Raw genomic sequence first — 19,168 nt, forward strand, 5'->3', positions numbered from 1 at the left:
AACTCAGAAGTCTACACATCTTCTCAAAGACTGTAGTTCTTCTCACACATCTATTTCCAAGTGTTGATTCTTCTGCTAACTTTAGTTTTAATTAGTTATTTGATGCTATAAAAATGGGGTGAAACATCATGATTGACAGCTGAGGGCTGGCTCATGATTGATCGAGTGGCTCCAAAAGCACAAGATGGCAGTGCTCGTATATTGGATAGTTTGGCTTCATTCTTGGATAGTGGGAGGAAGTGGAGACATGTCATCCCTCTTTATATACAGATATTGATTGTACTTTCACATTGATTAAAAATCCCTAATTGCGAACAAATGAACCGTTCGACCTGGTACTAAAGAAAATGTTGGGACAGAAGAGAATTAACCAGATTGTTCTTTTCATAGACAGAAAGGCCTGATAGTGGATTCCTCCAGAAGATGGATTTCATGGATTTCCCTATGTGAAGTGTGTGTGTGGCCCTAATAAGAGGAAAGGTTTGTAAAGAGTTTGTTCTTTGGAGTTGTTTTTATTTTTAGCTTCAAGAAAAAAAACACACGACACATCATTATCACATCATCTTTGCCTCTCTTGCACGGCCGGTGTCACAGACGACGTCTCCTGACTGAGAAATGGGCGAGTGCCAACACTCCCATCCTCTGTGGTGCATCATTAATATGTTTACCCCTGATTAACGATGCTCTTGCTTCCTGAAACACTTCAGACGAACCCTCAGCTCAAACCAAGCAGGTAAAAGATGATGTTTGATAAATGATTCAACACAGCTGATCAATTCCCTTGACTTCCTGCCTGTTGCTGCGGTTTAATACCCGGACTCATTCAAGGGTTGAGGAAAGCGTTGTGTTTGTTGTTACCTAATCCCTTGACACTGACCTGAATGATGTTCTATGATCTCTACGAATCATTTTTTTCTGTCAATACCGATTATTTCTTCAAGAGGGAAATAATTATCTTGCCGGTATTTCTCATAATTGATAAGCACGCTCTATAACTATTTTGAGAAATCCAATTAAAGACGCCGCAGAAGTTTCTCCTTCCAATCACTTAAGCCACCTGCACAGGCAAATCATTTCATACAGGTTGACAATGTAATTATAGAGAATTGTTCCCTGAGCTGTTAGATCTCCATAATGGCCTGATAATTATTCTTCACGGAATACAAAGTGACTCTAAAATGAAGTTGTGTGTGTGTGTGTGAGACTGTGTGTGTGTGTTTGATAACAGGTCGTTCTATCAGCTCAGCGTTCAGTGTTTGAGTGACATCGGGGTGAACAAATAACTTAGGCTGGCATGTTACTGTCACATCTCCCTGTTGTAATCTCCCACTCTGATCGAGCTGGTTAAGGCCTCCGCCTGCACCGACGCACACAGCTGCTGCCTGGCTTGTCAGAGCACGCTAATTACACGTCAGCACTGTTATCTGACAGCACGTTACCTCTGGCAACAGGGTGAGTCCTTACAGACGACCTCAGAGCTGAAGAAAAACCTCTGAACTGCTTCTTGTTCTCTCTTTTTTGTAGCGTCACCTCTGAACAAGGAGGCTGTGAAACCTTACCGATGGTCAGTGCCCAGCTGAACCTGCTCTTAAACACTCTACAGAAGAATAAATGGTATTAAATTCAAGGTTGAAAGTCAAGTTTAATCAAATGTTGGACTTAATTTACTAAAAATGTTTACAATTAAAGGTTCTGTGTATAGAATTGAGTGACATCTAGTGGTGAAGTTGAATGTTGCAGTTGAACACCCCTCACATCACACTCCCATTCCAAACAGGAAAGAGAACCTGTGGCAGCCTTCAGTTGTCATAAATACTCAAGTCCGGATGACTGTAAAGAACATAGCTGCCTCTGTAGAGAGGACCCACCCTCCGATGTAAATATAAAGTATTTAAATATAAAGGCCCCAAGGCTACAGACTGAATAGAGACATTGCTGATGTTGTGTGTAACATCTGTGCTTTTCCTGCTCCATCATCTCAAAATGTTCGTCATGAAAACCTCAGCTGTCCAGATTCCAGGCAGCTAATCTTCCAATGATGATCGAGGAAACTACAAACACTGTATTTTCTCAAAGTTCAGTTTGTTTTCCAGACGCTGTGGTGTCTGGACTCTGTGCTTCACCACTTCCTGACCGAGCTCCCGTCTTCTTGCTCTGGCCTCCCGTCAAGTAAGTAACAGTCTGCCACATAATCCCCTGTAAGACCACAAGTTGCTTTCAACTGTTTGTACAGATTAAACAAACAGCAAAAAATAAATGCAACATTGGAATAAGTGAACTTTAGATGGAGTCATGGCTAGCTGGTGCCAATCATTATGCTAAGCTAAGCTAACCAGCTGCTGACAACAGACAGATGCATTTGTTATGTATGGTATTTTCTGGAAACTCTCCATAAAAGTCCCCGACCCTGAAGAATACAGAGTCCCCTCCGTGATGTAACAACAGAGCCAAGATGACGGATACGATGATGATAATCTTTAAATCTTCTGGGACCTGGTTCACTCCAGCATCCTCCTCAGTTGAATATGAAAGGGCGCGGGTAGCATACATCACGATGACGGATTCTGAGCGGATCGTAGGACGAGTGATTTGTCACGTTGGGCCTCAGATGTAGAGCGTTGCAATCCATCTTCATTTCAGACGACCGCCACATTATAGATTTATTAATTAACGATCCTGAGATCATCATTACACCTGAAGCAAAACTGACTGCAGCTGCCAACTCTGTAAATGGATCTGCACACCACATCTATAATTACAGCTAACACCTGTACAACACATTTTAGCATTGCTCCATTAGCCGTTGGCTTTTTGTCGCATTCTATGGAGCTGGAAAAATCATTTCAACTTTGAAATGTTGCCATATTCTCTAAAGTCGTAAAGTAGTACAGACATCTATTGTAGTGATGTACTGTATGTGTGTCACCCACAAACATGTGTGAGCACTTCTGGGTGAAACTAAACCTCCCTGTGGGTTTGTTGGTTGATTTGTATGTTTGTGAACAAGATTAGAGAAGGATTACAGGACGGATTACCATGCAACATACTGGAAGTATTGGTCAGGAAAGTAAACATACAATTTTGGATTGGGGTCGGATCCAGAAATGTTTTTTTATCTCTCTTTAATGTGAGTTTTTCAACATTTTCCTTGATTTCTCAGAGATTAATTAATGAATCTTAATGAGGAACCTCAAGCATGTTTAATGGGCTGATATTTATAAGTGTGTACAAAATAAACATCTGGATCTCGTGGCTTTGCAGCAGTTGTACCAGGCTGAACCTGACATGGATTTTGCAGGGACTTCCTTTTTGTTTTGGGTCATGGTCCTGGCATCCTTATGGTCTCTGCATCCTGAGCTAATATATCAGTTTGGCTTGAAGAAGCATGATTTAGGATCTATGTCTGTTGGGTCTGCTTCTTGTTCTCCATACCCTGTTTAATTCCAGTTTGGGATGTATTGCTCTCCGATTACTATACCTCCTATAGGCCATAACATGATTTTCCATCTTACAGGGATCTTTAATTTCCCTGCACTGCTTGATGTTTCTTTGAAGAAGTATTCAGCACTCAAAAAGAAATCTATTTTTCTTTCTCAGATGAGAGGCATGGGATTTCATAAATCACACCTCATGTCACTCTGTTTCAAACTCGATCCTTAGGCGCATACTGGAAGCTGTCACTGTTTGATGTGGGGTTTTACAGTGGGGGAGGGAGGGGATGTGTTTCATTAGCCTCTGTGTGTGTGTGTGCGGTGCCGTGGTTCTTCCAGACTGTGACCGTGCTGATGGTGTGGACAGCTGCATGTCTGACGCTGTGCTCAGGAAGGCTTCAAGGTGACAACAAGGGGCAGCAGTCACGCTGCATCCTGGGAGACGGGTATATCGCCCCAGACCGAATACACCACCGCAGTTCCTTTGATATTCCAGATGGGTGTGAAGTAAAAATAAACCTGTCATTGTACAAATTTGTTGCCTCAATTAAGACAATGAGAACTTCTTTCTGCTGCTCATCTCAGTCATTTCTCTTTGTACTGTACATCCAGAGCTGACAGGGATCCGCTGCATAAACGTCTTGAAAAACAGCACAGAGGGTTAAAAACTCACCTTTTGTTCATATGTTTTACTTTGCCTGCTTGGTTTTTCCTTCAGAGTGGATTCATGAGAGTACTGAGCAAAATATAATGGTGCTAATACACAGGGTTAGTGTGTGGGGGTGGAGGAAATCGTTTCCCTGTTAAAAAAAAAAAAAAACTCAAGCAGAATAATATCTTAAACATCACATTTATATTGTACCAGTTGAATTAAATAGTTACACAATTTCTTTCCACTTCAATAAAATATCCAATCAAAAGAATAATCCTTGATGCTCAGACAGCTTATACAGTATGCATGTATAACTAATACAGGCAGATTCTATTCATGTACTATGTAGATCCTGTTATCTGCTGCTGTACTTTCAATTTCTGTATTATAGCTATATTGATGAAACACTTATATAAATAAATAATCTTTTATTCCTGTAGCACTTATTCACGAGCCTTGGTTTAAAAAGGCGTCGGGCTTGTGTAAGTGTGCAGACCGGATGACTCACTCCGAAATCAAGTTGGCCAAGTATGTTCAAATGCTCAGAAAAGTTTTTGTAATATTTACTTTGACCTTCATTCCGTGGACAGGCTTTAACTCACCTCTCCTGCGGCCCAGAAGTCTGCACCTTACCTGAAAACCACAGTGTCTGAACTACATGGCGCTTCAGAAACACACTGGAGGTGCTGTGAATTTTAAATCCGAGCCGTCTGCAGGTTGTTCTCAAGCACGCGAAGCCCAAGAGAAGAAGCTTCAGTCTGGAGTTTCAGCTTGATCCCAGCCTTACGGCAAGGACTTCCAACTGCAGGGAAGGAACTGTCCTCAGGCTCCGAAAGTGTATCCTCGAATGATAACTCCAATATTTCAGTCTTTTAACTGTGGCATTCCTTTTTACTTACCTAATTTAACCCCTAATTGTAGCATGCAAAGCATTACATTATACTGCTGATCTGCCTCATCTTCGTCTTATACGTAAATGACTGAGGACCTCAAGTGGACAGTTAATGAACAACATCTCCCTTTGGGCCAGGAGGAGAAAAGCTGTGAATGTGAGAGGTCAGTCATGATGTGGCATGTTAATGGTGTTTAACCTGACATTACTACATCTGCCATCCTCTCTAACCTGCACTCAAAATAAAAATGTTCCTTCTGAGGAGCGTGCACGAGTTGCATCACGGACACCCTCACTTACTCCTTGTAGTTTGACATTTATGTGATGTGTGTGCAGTGTCTCATCTGACCAGCTGGCAAATCTACACATCAACAATTCATTAGCAAAGATTAAAGATCTTTCCTTTGGGAGTGTTACAGTGCAGAAATAATTCAGAAACTAGCACTTTTTTCACATTTTGTTATGTTGCAGCTTTATGCTGAAATAAAAAAATAAAATATCCCCCATCAATCTACATTCAATAACCTATAATGACTTCCAGAAGGACTAAATAGTTATTTTGGGGATTGTAGTATATAGCTGCAAAATACAAAATGTGAAGGGGTCTGAATACTTTCCGAGCGTATTGCATCCTTCACTATATTTATTTATTACCATTAATTGCATTTACTTGTTTTATAGGTGAAGAAAAATGCAAGTAAACTTCTTCTTCTTCACTTTGTAATATCCTCAGGATAAGATGACTAAGCGGTGAGAAAAGGCAGGATATGAATTTCAAAGTAAATCAAAGTAAATCACTTTTGTCATAACAGAGTCAAAGATGTTTTCTATGGCCCTTGATCATGATTACAGTATCAAATTCGCTTGCCACCCTGAATTACATAACCACGGTGAAAACAACCAGAAACACCCACTCAGGAAAAGGAGGACATGTCTCAGAAAGGCCTGCAGAGAAGGATCTGGGGCTTCACTCACTTTTCAACATGTTTGCCAAATCATTTCTGTCTACTTATGATTGAATTGGATTTTGTTTGACTTATATCGCAGCTCCATGCTGAGAGCCAGAACTTTAAAAACCAAATCAACACAAAGGTTGCCACAACTCACAAAGCAAAGCCTTTGGTGAGAAAACCTTCATCTCTTTGTTCTATCTAATGAGAATGACTGTGCAGGCAGAACCATTTCATCCCAATGCCTGTGCATGCAGTTGTTGAGAGGAGCTTCGTCATAACATTATTCTTTATGCCTGAGGCTGATTAAGAAAGAGAAGCTTATCTGAACTTCATACGCCCCCTCTCAGGATCTCCCCCGCTGGACTCCTCTACCTTTTGTCAGCTGCCAGATGCAGAAGCTTTGAAACCCCCCCAGCTCCAGATGCTGCTTCAAGAGTTTTCATGTGGGACCAACTGAAAATCGCTGGAACAGCCAATGTTGAGGTTGTAAAGAGAAGATGCAAAGTAAAATGCCAAGATAAAATGTCTCAACTGGATTTGCATAACTGTCAAACAGTATTTACCACAGGGGTATTATGTGGAGGACATAGCATAACAATCAACAATCGACCAGTTTGCAAGAAAATAACATGCACAAAGTTGTAATACTAACCACACAGTTCTGTGACAGCGCATGGTGATGGCTCAGTCGGACTAAGAATTGGATGAATATTAAAAAACAATTGTGAACTTTGTGACCAACAAAAAGCAATATGCATCGGATGAACACTGCAGAAAAAGACAATAAATTATCCAGCACAGATATATTTATACACACCGACAGTGAGGCCTGACCGCTTGGGCCTCCTTCCTTTGTTGTCTCAAATAAGTGCAATATAAATAGTATCTCAAACCAAAAGACATAATTCATTATTATTTGCATGGCTGCTAAAGTCAGATTTATTCATATAAAAACAACTGCAGTCGAGCCAAAGTGATTTACAAGTGCGGCAAAGCAAGGAAACACAAAAGAGTCAAGAAGACAGAAAATAAAATAATTATGGTCATTAACATAATCATCAAACAAACTAAAGCAGATTAAGAAGCAATAGATTCTCAACTGTTAAAAGCATCTATATTGAAATCGTAGAATCTCAAACTTGTGATTAAACCACAGACTATATATAAGGGATTAAACGTAAAACCTTTTTTATATAATCCACTGTCACTTCAGCCACAGCGCCCCCTTCCGTCCTGACCTCAGACTGTATGACTCTGCTGCACTTTATACTTTTATAAATAAATATTTAAATCAAAATGTAGATTTAAAAGTGAATTCAAAATTTAAATATATCCCTCATATATCAATATCGTTGTTTAAAAAAAAAAGTCTAACTTTTTATTTAAATGTGGGTTTACGCTGACTTCCTGTTTGCGTGACAGCGGGGGCGGAGCTAACACTGCGTGACAGTGGAGGACGGACCGGCTCCGGATGGACTTTTTAATCTGTTGTTGACGATGAGACAATAGAAAGTTTGTCCACTTACGCGACATGGAGGAGACAAGGAGCTGCGAGGACGAATAGATCCACCCGCCGGGATCGAACTCTCACGTAAGGATCCGTGTGGTCGCTCCGCTCGGGCCTGGGCTCGCCGCTGTCGCCTGTGTGTTTCACTCTGGAACAAACTGATCTGATGTTAGCTATTCACGTTACTTCATGACACTGACTGTTAATACGTTAACTTTTCTCCATCTTCTTCTTCTTGTCTTTCTTCTGCTTCTTCTTCTTCTTCTCTTTCTACGATGTTCACTTTCTTTTTTAGTTAAAAGCTTAATGTGGAGACGATGTGCGTTCACGTACTGGCGGAACAATCGGAAAATAGAGTCTCCAACTGGACAGTTTTGTAACACGAGTTGTAAAGATTACTCATAAACTACTTTACGCATTTTGAAAACTAACCCCGAATAGCAGCTTTTTATCTGAGTTTGTCAAATATGATACTTTTGTCACATGAACCGTTTTAGCCAATGCATTATTAGGCAACGCAGATGGTTTTGTAATTAATGAGCAGACGTTTTTAAATACCTGATTTGCATGTGGCACCCGATCCCTTCATTCAAATTAGTACTAAAGTAATAAAACAAAAGTTATTGATAATGTATCTATTGGGATTTGTATAGATACTTTAAAGGTTCAACATATTTATCGATATTTTACTTTGTTTACTCATTGTGTCAACAAGGTTACAAAATTGATTTCTAGGACAACGTTCACTCGGTTCAATCAGTTTTAAACTTTGTGACATTTATCGTCATAATTCCTGTTTTCAACTTATATGTCGTGTTTATTTTGATGTGGGTTTTGTTCTCATTATCCAGCCTTAATGCAGAAAGTGGAGTGAGGGTGTTTTTTAAAGTCAAATTCAACATTATTGTCAGATCTGCCATATGTGCAGAACGTAGACAGGATTAACATATAGTTTCTCTTTGATCCCTGGTGTAAAAATATAAGTTCTCAACTTATAAGTAAAACAACATAGTGCGCAGTCAAGTACTTTATTGAAAGTAATGTTAATCTACAGGCTGCATCAAACAGCAGTAGAAATAGCAGCAGATGTAGCTGAATAACACGCTCTTAACACAGCAAGTTTTTTTTCCCAACCTAATTCAAAGCACATGAACACAGAGGAGTCAGAATAACAACCTCATAAGGGCCTTCCCGAAAAGCAGCTGAATGCAGAGTCAGCCCAAATGAGGGGCACATGAGTGTCACTCCTCTCAGCTGATGTTCTGCACACTTACAATAACCCATGTAAACTGCTGTCATGCCTCCCGGATGTTTTTGTTTTATTTAGCCGTGTCCTGTTTTTGTGTCTGTAGTCTTCCAGCTGCAGGTTGACTGAACTTTTACCATGGTGCAGGAATACCAGTCCCCGGTGCGGGTCTACAAACACCCGTTTGAGCTAATCATGGCGGTGAGTATCACTGTTTGTGTTCCAGAGAATTCTTTCTGTTTTATCTCTTACCTAATAAGACAGGAGACAGTGGACATGGCTGTTATGACCTTATGGGACCTTACATAAGTCAAGTGCAGATAAGGTGCATCTTCAATATAAAGCCATTGTGGCTTTGACTCCTGTTCACTTTTGGAATTTTCCTGAATATTTGAGGTTTCACTGGGTTCCAGAGAGAGATCCAGACACTTTCAGTAAACAAAATATAAAATGTGTGGCCTCCCAGGGGCCGTCTGTCTTCTACTCAATATACGCTCGCCTGCCACAGCTGCTGTGATGAGTGACTGGACAGAACATAGAGATAGAAACGTCTCTCTCTTGTTGTTGTGGTTGGAGGAGGAATCTGCAGGTAGTGCACATGTTGAGGAAACTACTTACAAAACTTTTCTAGAAAGTTTCCACTAATTCCGAGCCAGGCTGACCACTCTGTATGCTTATTTAACTGGCTCACAGTTGGATATTTTTACATCTTTGTAACTCATTACACCTTGTGTGTTGTTTGTCTGACGTCATGTGATGATTATTGAGAGGTCAGGAGTAGTTGATTTATTTTGGTTTAATTGTTTCAGTTGAACCGGGGTCTTTCTGCGTGGAGTTTGGATGTTCACCCCATGTCTGTGTGGGTTGTTTTCATCCGGGTACACAGCTTCCTCCCACGGTCCAAAGACACACAGGCATAGGTTAGATTGAACGGAATCTATCAGCCGATGTCAGCTGGGACTCCGAGACCCACTTGTACAATCTGCTCCTGCTCCTGTTTCCTGCTCTGTGCAGTTACACATTAAGCAGAACACTTATGCAACATGTCCAGATAGGCTAATGCTGCTGCCGGGGCACTATCTCCTCCGCAACATAGGCCGAGTCCACATCCAAACGAGCTTCTTTCCCCTGAATCATCTCTTGATTAAAATGCTGACTGCATCTCGTCATATTGAAAAAAACCCTGAAATAAATCTTTTGTGAAAAGTGAATAACGGCTCTTATGAAAAGATTCAGACCTCAGCAGCATAAAGGGGAGACTCCAGTGAAGAGTCGTTCACCTCCTCTGCTCCCATTCATCTGGGAGCCTGCTCATTAGCTCCTCTGTTGATCCAGTTATTATTCACGGCTCTAATCATTGTCCAGGATGTCTTCTGAAACATGGACATCACTGCTGTCTGCTTCTTGACACGTCTGCAGGATGATCCTGGGTGTCACAGTATCACAACACATTCAATTTGTGTTTGTGCAGACACACTTTCCCATTTTTCACATGACCGACACAGGTAGACTCATATTGTTTCGCTAATGTAAAATATAATGGTGTGAACAGTGGAAACTGTCTGACTGATAGTGATGTTTAACTCAAACAGTCTTCAAGGGGCTCAGACAGTTCGAGTTCTGCTCTTCATGATTAAATAATGCTTCTTACGTCTGCCATAAATGAAACCTACTTTTTGTGCTGTGTGTCTTTTCCACACCACCAGAAAATATTGCTTATTGTCTTAGCCGTGGAGGTTATGTCTTCGCCCCTGTCTGTTTCTTTGTGGGTTTGTTTGTTTGTAAGCGAGATTACAAAAAAAACCATTTAACTGATTTCCACGAAACTTGGTGGAAGAATGTTGTATGGGGTTGAGAAGAAGGTGAGGACGAGAGGGGAGGGGTCCAGGAATTCTTTTTACTTTCTTTAAGATTGCTATAGATTCCCAGAGAATCATTTATGGATCTTGATGGCAAAAAAGTCCGGCATGTTTAGGGGACTGATATTAACGAGTGTGTGTGCAATCTGGTCAATGTAGTGAATTTAAATGTGGTTTCACAAGGGGACTTCTGGGCCTTGGCAGAGTCGCTCTGAATTTTAGTTTAGCGAGGAAACATTTCACACACGTCTGTTGGGATGTGTGCATGTCGGAGGCGTGTCTCGCTGAAAGATCACGTCTTCAGTGTGAACTTCGGGAGGAAATCTCCTCTAAATTCTGTTCTCTTGTGCCTTGAATCCACGAGGATCAGTTGAGATCTTTGCACTTTTAAAACAGTTTGAGTCTCGGGCTGATTTATTCCACACGCACCAATTGAGGGGTTGTCATTGTTTGCTATATCTAGGGCTCAGAGTTCCTGGAGAGTATTTTCAGTAGTTTCCCACCCTGTGGTGAAGTCATTTGTTGCTAAAACATTAAACAGGCAGCTGTTCCTGTTGTAATGGTCTAGCTCCTTCCCTCCCCTCAGATACTCGTCAATAGTTTATCAGTAAAATGTATCCTTCTGCTAGTTGCACACACTGATGACTGTTTTTGCACATCCTGAAACGCCTGCTCAGCCGCTCGGTCAATATTGACAGGTGAACCCGTGGTGAATCTTCCCTGAGCAGACGGTCACACAATATGCTGTGAGCAATAAAACTTGAAGTAACTGTCGCCTGCCGCAGATGCACAAACAGTGATATGCATTTACATAAACTGTTAAATGCACCCTTACCCGATGCAGGGATGATGGGCTTTAAATCTCTGCTCTATTCAGACATTTACTCTCATTTCAAATACAACAGACCTTGTAGTGGGATCATTACAAAACATATTTACTCCCCGACCAGTGAGCTGTCTCATAATGAGCAGAACAAAAAGTGGAGTGAACTCAGCCAGGGAAAGCAAAATATAACCAAGTATGTGTTTAGTATATTTAATGTGTGAGGTATTTCTCATTCTCAGGCCTATGTAAGGAGATTCCCAAATTGCCACTTGATCCCGGTGTTTGTGGACAGTAAAGTCTTCAGTGAAAACCAGAGTGAGGACGGATCCACGCTGGTCACAGAGAGGCGCTGCACCATCGACATTGATGCTCCCCGACTACTTAAAAGAGTAACTCTCTTCCGACCTTTCACTGTGCAACACCATGACATAATCATAATGTTTAAATAACCTGGTACAAACCATGAATATATATTTCTTTTTTTGCGTGTAGATTGCCGGTGTAGACTACCTGTACTTTATCCAAAAGAACACTCTGAACCGCAGGGACAGGACGCTCCACATCGATGTCACCAACGAGACCTTTTCCAGCAGAGTCCTCGTCCACGAGAGCTGCAAATACACGGTGAGTTTCTCAAACAGTAAAAGAAAGTTGTTGGAATGAGAGAAGTTTTATTTCTTTGTATTATTGTTTTTGTGCAACACGGTTTTGCTGTGCCCCTTAACGGATTATTTTTTGTCTTCCACAGGTTCATCCAGAAAATGAGGAGTGGACCTGCTTCGAACAGACAGCTAGTCTGGATATGAAGTCCTTCTTTGGCTTCGAGAGCTCAGCAGAGAAGATAGCGATGAAACAGTATGCTGCTAGCATTAAAAAGGTTTGTGTCCTTGCGCAGAAAATGTATACACCTGGTAAAGAGTTGCATTTCAGTATTTGTCTATCTTCCACATTATTAATCTAGTTTCATCTCTTTATGTTTTAGGGTAAAGAAATAATTGAGTACTTCCTCAAAGAGCTGGAGGATGAAGGAGTAACTCACATACCTCGTTGGACCCCCCCTGTTGTCACTGGGACTGCAGCGGCCAGGCTCCTGCTGCCAACCCCTTCTATTCCCAGAGCCATCCCAGTGAACAGTGCCAAGCATGGGCTGCCCAGCAAGGACCCAGCCGGTCCCACAGAGCTGCAGTCTGGCTCTCCTGATGGTCAGTGGTTTCTCACTAGTCCCAATTAAGTACAGAGTAGCAGCCACCACACAACTCAAAGGAGCAGAGTAAACATTGTGTGTGAACTGTGCCTTTGTTTCCAATGACTGCTTCACAGTACAGATCTTTACTAAAGGCATTTTCACACCTGTAAGCTGTTTAAACATTATATCATCCGTAGTGAAGACTACAGACAAACTGAGCTGCTTGTGATTCTTTTTCTTTTTCTATTGTTTAATGCTGTGCCAATTTCTGTCCGAACCATCCCCCAAAATATGTTCATTCTGCAAATAAACCCAAACCCTGGTCCAGTTTGATCCAGATTAAATTTTGATCCGTTGATCTGGACTGTGTTTGAGGTTATTTTGGTTGAGACTAAACTTGAAAGTCAGAAGATACTGACCAAAGGAGGAAGTTGTGAAAGCTCCTGAAGAAGCTACAACTTTCCTTTCTTAACTCCTGTCAGTTCTCACCTCATCCTTTCATTCAAAAAGTCTGTTTCTGAAACAGTTTTAGTAAAAAAGTAAAAAGCTGGTTTAATGTGATAAATCTAATATTTAAAAAGAAAAAACAGAATTCATGTTTGTCCTTGTGAATTGAAAAGCCTGTGGCTGGTTGTGAGATCTCACATCTCTGGTTACACAATAGTGATTTGCAAAAACACCACATCTCCTCTCGGCTTAAAAACACATTGCACGTTGCAAAGAACCCGAGTGTGAAGAGCAGCAAACAGGACCAAGCTTCAGAGACTTTTCAAGCCGTAGCTGGAGCTTTTGAAAACGTGCTTGTTGCTAAGTGCCCCCAGCAACATTCTCTTTTGTGGTTCACTGAAATCTCTGGCTGAAAATGCAGCGAATAGCTCCTGATGTCTCCATCTGAAACATTCAATATGTGCTATCTTTACACTGTGTTTTTTTGCCCATAGACAAGTTGGATGCTGACTACATCAGACGTTACCTAGGTGATTTAACGCCTCTGCAGGAGAGCTGTCTTATTCGACTGCGCCTGTGGCTCCAGGAAACCCACAAGGGCAAGGTCAGACAGACACACACACACATGCACACATCAATTTTTTATACCTAATATTTCTAGACTTTCACCTAAGCTAGATTTCTGCTTTGCTCCTGCTGCCACAGTAAATAAAGTATTGATCTTTGCAGATATAATGCTGATTGCAAATAGAAAATAAGCAGTCATTGCCTGAAAGGTTCATTCTTAACCAAACACTTTGCATTGAGACATTTTGACCCGTGTCTTTTTGTGTGTAGATTCCAAAGGATCAGCATGTGCTGCGCTTCCTGAGAGCCAGAGATTTCAACCTGGACAGGGCCAGGGAGTTCCTGTGTCAGTCTCTCACCTGGAGGAAACAGCATCAGGTGGATTTCTTGTTGGACACGTGGGAGCGGCCACAACTGCTTCAGGAATATTACACTGGAGGCTGGCACCACCATGACAGAGGTACTGCCTGAACTGGCCTGTTGTATCCGTAACATCTCCTCTATACCTCTCTACTTACTGCCACAGTGAAATTGTAGAAAAGTCTCCATGGGTTGAAATGGGCTGTTAATTATTGACGATGAAGTCGGAGCACCATCTGCCAGAGCTCCCATGTTTGTAAATGAGCCCTTGCTTTTAACAGCTCAGCTCACCTGGTGAGAGGCAGGATGTGAACCCAGGAAGTGTCCTGTGAATGTTTGAACCTGTTGAACACAAGCTCGGCAACAGCAGGTGCTAAACATTAGTGAGAGTCAGATTTATTTTACTCTTTTGTGCAATCATTGAATTTGTGTGTGCACATGATGACCCATGTCTGCGTGTGGCGTGTGTCTTAGAGGGCCGTCCTCTGTACATCCTGCGTCTGGGTCAAATGGACACAAAGGGTCTGGTACGAGCCTTGGGAGAGGAGGTGCTTCTCAGACAGGTGATATGAACACATGCACAAGTCAATGCTTCAGCTTTAGGGCTGTAACATTTCTGAAACTGGCGCCGAAACCTGGACACAAACAACCACAGCCTCCAATTTGAGATGTAGGAAATTCCCCAACCCACTACCACCGCTGCAGGTGCAGTTTTTACTTCTTTAGTTATGACAAAATTAACATGAGGTGTAAACCAAACTGTGGAACAGAAATCGAGGTCTGAACTGAGAATTATTACAGCCCTACTCAATACAGACATTAACACAGTAAATTTATTTTCAGATGTTTTAAGTTGTATTAATGCCTTTTACATTACAACTGTGACTCAGGTCCTTTCCATCAATGAAGAGGGACTGAGGCGCTGTGAAGAAAACACCAGAGTCTTCGGCCGACCTATCAGGTGCCTAAATATTGATCTGCCCTTTGTCTGTGTTTGGTTAGTCGCCTGCTTTTATCGTATTAATAGTTATGCAATGTCTGTGTTAACATGTTGCTCAGCTGTTGGACTTGCCTGGTGGATCTGGAGGGTCTCAACATGCGTCACCTGTGGCGACCGGGCGTCAAGGCTCTGCTCAGAATCATCGAGGTGGTGGAGGCCAACTATCCTGAGACCCTGGGTCGCCTCCTCATACTGAGGGCGCCTCGAGTTTTTCCAGTGCTCTGGACGCTGGTGAGAATAACTTCCACACTTGTTTTTCATGAGAATACGTCATTAGTATGAAGGAGAAACAGAGAAAAACAACATCACAGAATGAGGATAGTTATTGCTCTGTGCTATGCAGAGATTCTCCTGATCCCCATGGGGCATATTGTGATTGCAATACGCAGCAGTATAGACTGTAGTGTAGTTATAGCATTCAGCAGAGAAATAAAGACAAGTATACACAGTAAAAACAGTTGAAGCATAGTGTAAGCGCTCGAAGAATGGGCTGTGAAGTTGTTAACTGGGGGGTATTTTAGTTTTTTTAACTCTGAGACTCGCTCTTTGAACATTAACTTCTCGCTCAGAGGTTTTCTTTCCCTCTTGCTGAGCCTCTTTCCTCGTTTACACAATCCACATCAGAGCACAGAGGAGAACGCATTGATCTGCAGAGGTTTCTGTTTGCGGGAGAAGATCAAAACCCCTCAGTTTGTTAACCGAGACCTGCCGCTGCTAACGTTACTGCCATGATCAGTCATTAGCTCAGAAAAAAAGCCTTTATCCTTTGGGTCTATGGACAGTTAGAAGTGACCCTGCTCTGAAACCTTCATCTGACATCAAACTGTTTAAAGCTTTAAACATACACTGATCGGACATTTTGGTCATAGTTATTATAGAATTGGTTATTATAGAATTGGTGAGCATGATATTTCTGAGTGAGGATGAGTGCATAAGTGAGATGGTGTTTTATGCTTGGCGTTTTTAAAGAATAACATTTTAAACTGGACTAAATGTAGTTTTTCATTATTCATAAGTTGCATTAAGTCTTCACTTGTTTCAACAGTATTTAATTTATTATATTTAAATGTGGAGCGGGTTTTTAAGTATAAAGTAGAATTTAAATTTAAATGAAGGGGGTTCAGTTCAGAGTTAGTTAAACCTTCCTGCTCTAAGGTATGTTATTGGATTATTTTATACTATCCTGTATTATTATTTTACATTTGACAATGAGTGAACCTGCTGCTGTTCCTGTGTCTGGTTTCTAGGTCAGCCCCTTGATCGACGAGAACACTCGTAAGAAGTTCCTTGTTTATGCTGGAAATGACTACCAGGGTCCAGGAGGCTTGGTGGATTACATCGACAGAGAGATCATCCCTGACTTCTTGGGAGGAGACTGCATGGTGAAGTCTATTCCTCAGCATGTTGACATCTAGGATTCAAAACAAATATAGATAAATAATGTGTGTTACAGCTAAACAATTAAATGATAACCAGCATGAATATCAAGTTACTGCCTTTGGGTCAATCGGTGTCTTTAGACAGATGTAAACATAGATTAATGGGAGTTGTGTGTAACGTTTGTGTTGTCATTCTCTAGTGTGAGATCCCTGAAGGAAGCACGGTCCCCAAATCCCTGTACCGGACCGCAGAGGAGCTGGAGAGTGAGGAGAACCGCCTGTTGACCGACTCCATCTATAAGAGCGCTAGCGTCTTCAAGGGAGCTCCATATGAGGTACAGTCTCAGCTTCCTGATCCATATGTATCACAGACGCCATCTTTGAGACGTGTGTGTGTGTGTGATCTCTATCATGTTAAGACAAAAGTATTTCTTCACAATTCCACTTTCTCTGTATGCTGCATTTTTATGTTGTGGAATCTGGCACCACCATATGGTACAAATCCACATTGCATGCTTATAGCCAAAGAGAAACATGATTAATGGCCCCCTGTCCGCTGCTCCTTGTTTCTAATCTCCTTACATCCCCCCCCCTGCAGATGCTGATCGAGATCACAGAGGCGTCCTCCGTCATCACCTGGGACTTTGACGTGTGCAAAGGAGATGTGATTTTCCACATCTATCACTCCAAGTGGGCCCCTCAGCCGCAGAAGAAAGACGCGCTAGGAGCCCACGGCATCGCGTCCCTCGGGGCCGTCAATGCCCAGCTGATAGACAGGAACTGGGTGCTGGGCCAGGACTACAGCCTGGTGGAGAAAGCGCTCACCTGCAGGGAGGGAGAGAGCGTACAGGTGCGAGGGAGGACCGTGGACTCTGCACTCTTGTCTTTTTTTTGTCTAAGTTGTTAAACCTCTATCATTGCAAATTAATCCTGCAGCTTCCGTCTGTTCAAACAGGGCTCGCACGTAACGCGCTGGCCGGGTTTCTACATCCTCCAGTGGCGTTTCCACAGCTCGCCGGCGTGCAACGCCTCCAGCCTGCCTCGTGTGGATGACGTCCTGGCCTCCCTGCAGGTCTCCTCCCACAAGTGCAAGATAATGTTCTACACCGAGGTGCTGGCGTCCCACGACTTCAGGTCAGTTTCATTAAACCATAGAGCCTCTTTTATACTTACAATACTGTACACATGGTGACATTTTAATATCAATTAATTGCAATCTAAAAATTATTATTTATCGTCTGTTATTTCCAGGGGATCCATGACCAGTCTGGAATCGTCTCATAGTGGTTTCTCACAGCTCAGTGCTGCCACTACTTCCTCTAGCCAATCACACACCAGCTCCATCTCAAGGTAGCATCCAACCAGTATCTGCCCCTAAGCTAGAATTCCCCAGGACTGAATGACATGTGACTGATATTCCCTTATGTTGTTTGTAATTTAGATCAGAGCCGAGTGAAGTTTCTCTGATGCTTTAGTTTCTGCAGAATCATGTAACAGTATTTCCCTGTGCTTGCGATGAAGGACTTTGTTAGTTTACGTTTGTTTTGTGTTTGTGTACAGTATAAGAAACAAATTAAATATAAGATTTTTAGTTAGGTACATGTTCCTAAATGTTTAATAAATGAATTGAAATGCAGATTATAGATTAGATTGAATGAAAGTGAAACCTGTATAATACATTTATCTTCTATCCCTGAAGTTGCTCTCATTGTCCACAAGATGTCAGGGCACTCTGCGACTGGAGCTGCTCTCAGCTCTGCAGTGTTCTCATAACATGCAGTTTTACATTAACACATTTTCTGCTCTTCTAAGAATTGTTTTTTAAATAAAGAAATTAACACATAAAGTACTAGTCACGTATCCTCCAGAATGTGTCTTTTGTCCCGAAATTTTGATAAAAACGACGAATGACAATAATAACATAATCATGGAGACTGGTTGTTAGAGATCTTTTATAGCAATAGGTGAGGTGTTAAAGAGAGAGGAGATAATAAGAAATCTCTATTAAATATGCAGGGCACTCTCTAGTTTCCATGTAATGTTGTTTTTGGGCTTGTTAGGCGGAGCTGTTGAGTTTTCCGAGGCAGCTAATTTGAATGCAATATCGTGCAGCCCCCTTGTGATCCGCCACAGGGCCAGGCAGACAACTGATTTACATAAAACTTTAATTTTCATAAACCTATCTGATGCTTCCAGCTAAAGAGTAATTGAATTTCCTGTGTTATGTGTTTTTCATTTTGTAGTGTCTCGCAAACTCGTGTAATGTTGCTGTTTATTCCTACACAAGGCCAGGTGGATTGTGTTTTCTGTGTGGCTGGTGAACGGGAGCCCGACTTCCTGCTCGTGCGTCAGAGTAGTTAGAAAGAGGAAGTGTATTTTTTTGCCAGGGGCTTATTTTCCGAGTTACTCAGTGTGGTCTAATCACCTCCCAAGACACATAAATAGCAGCACATCATTCCTATGATATGCCTGCCTCACATGCTTTCTGAGCAGTTGCATGGTTTAAGGCTGATGTTAGTGACCTTCATAGACTTTTTAAAACAAGGTCATTATATAGGTCTGTTAGTGAATCCTCCTTAATATTATATCATATTACATTTACCATGTTTACTAATCATAGTTTGGTACGTTGGCATGCGGATATTTGCAGCACTAATCACAAAGTAAAGCTAAGGTTGATGGGAAATGTTTTTTTTCAATGTGTAGGCTATTTAGCCAAAGTCATCTTCTGGGGACCATGAATGTGAATGCAATCTAATGGCAAACCCTAATTTTTGCATAGTGTTGTTTTATATTACCAGTATCAGTTATTTTACCTCGAACCAAAAGGGTAAATATATGTTGAGAAATAAATGGGATACTG

The 19,168-nt window shown here is 41.7% G+C and overlaps 1 protein-coding gene across 1 annotated transcript; it reads left to right on the forward strand.

The window, feature by feature from the left end:
* Positions 1-7,362: 7,362 nt before the first annotated feature.
* On the forward strand, positions 7,363-18,157 carry LOC133022617 (SEC14-like protein 1). The gene is made up of 16 exons (XM_061089460.1): positions 7,363-7,519; positions 8,788-8,882; positions 11,606-11,755; positions 11,859-11,990; positions 12,115-12,243; positions 12,349-12,568; positions 13,494-13,603; positions 13,837-14,026; positions 14,401-14,489; positions 14,817-14,887; positions 14,986-15,157; positions 16,174-16,308; positions 16,506-16,640; positions 16,904-17,155; positions 17,261-17,439; positions 17,557-18,157. Exons 2-16 carry the CDS (start codon positions 8,820-8,822, stop codon positions 17,657-17,659), a joined length of 2,130 nt encoding a protein of 709 aa, XP_060945443.1. The 5' UTR covers positions 7,363-7,519; positions 8,788-8,819; the 3' UTR covers positions 17,660-18,157.
* Positions 18,158-19,168: the final 1,011 nt, after the last annotated feature.

This window comes from Limanda limanda, chromosome 17 (genome assembly GCF_963576545.1).
Source record: "Limanda limanda chromosome 17, fLimLim1.1, whole genome shotgun sequence".
NCBI classification, from domain to species: domain Eukaryota; kingdom Metazoa; phylum Chordata; class Actinopteri; order Pleuronectiformes; family Pleuronectidae; genus Limanda; species Limanda limanda.

Coding starts and splice junctions, on each gene's coding strand:
- LOC133022617 (XM_061089460.1), top strand. CDS start 8,820: ATGGTGCAGGAATACCAGTCCCCGGTGCGGGTCTACAAACACCCGTTT. Junction 11,991..12,114: donor ACGAGAGCTGCAAATACACG/GTGAGTTTCTCA, acceptor TGTCTTCCACAG/GTTCATCCAGAAAATGAGGA. Junction 14,490..14,816: donor AGGAGGTGCTTCTCAGACAG/GTGATATGAACA, acceptor ACTGTGACTCAG/GTCCTTTCCATCAATGAAGA.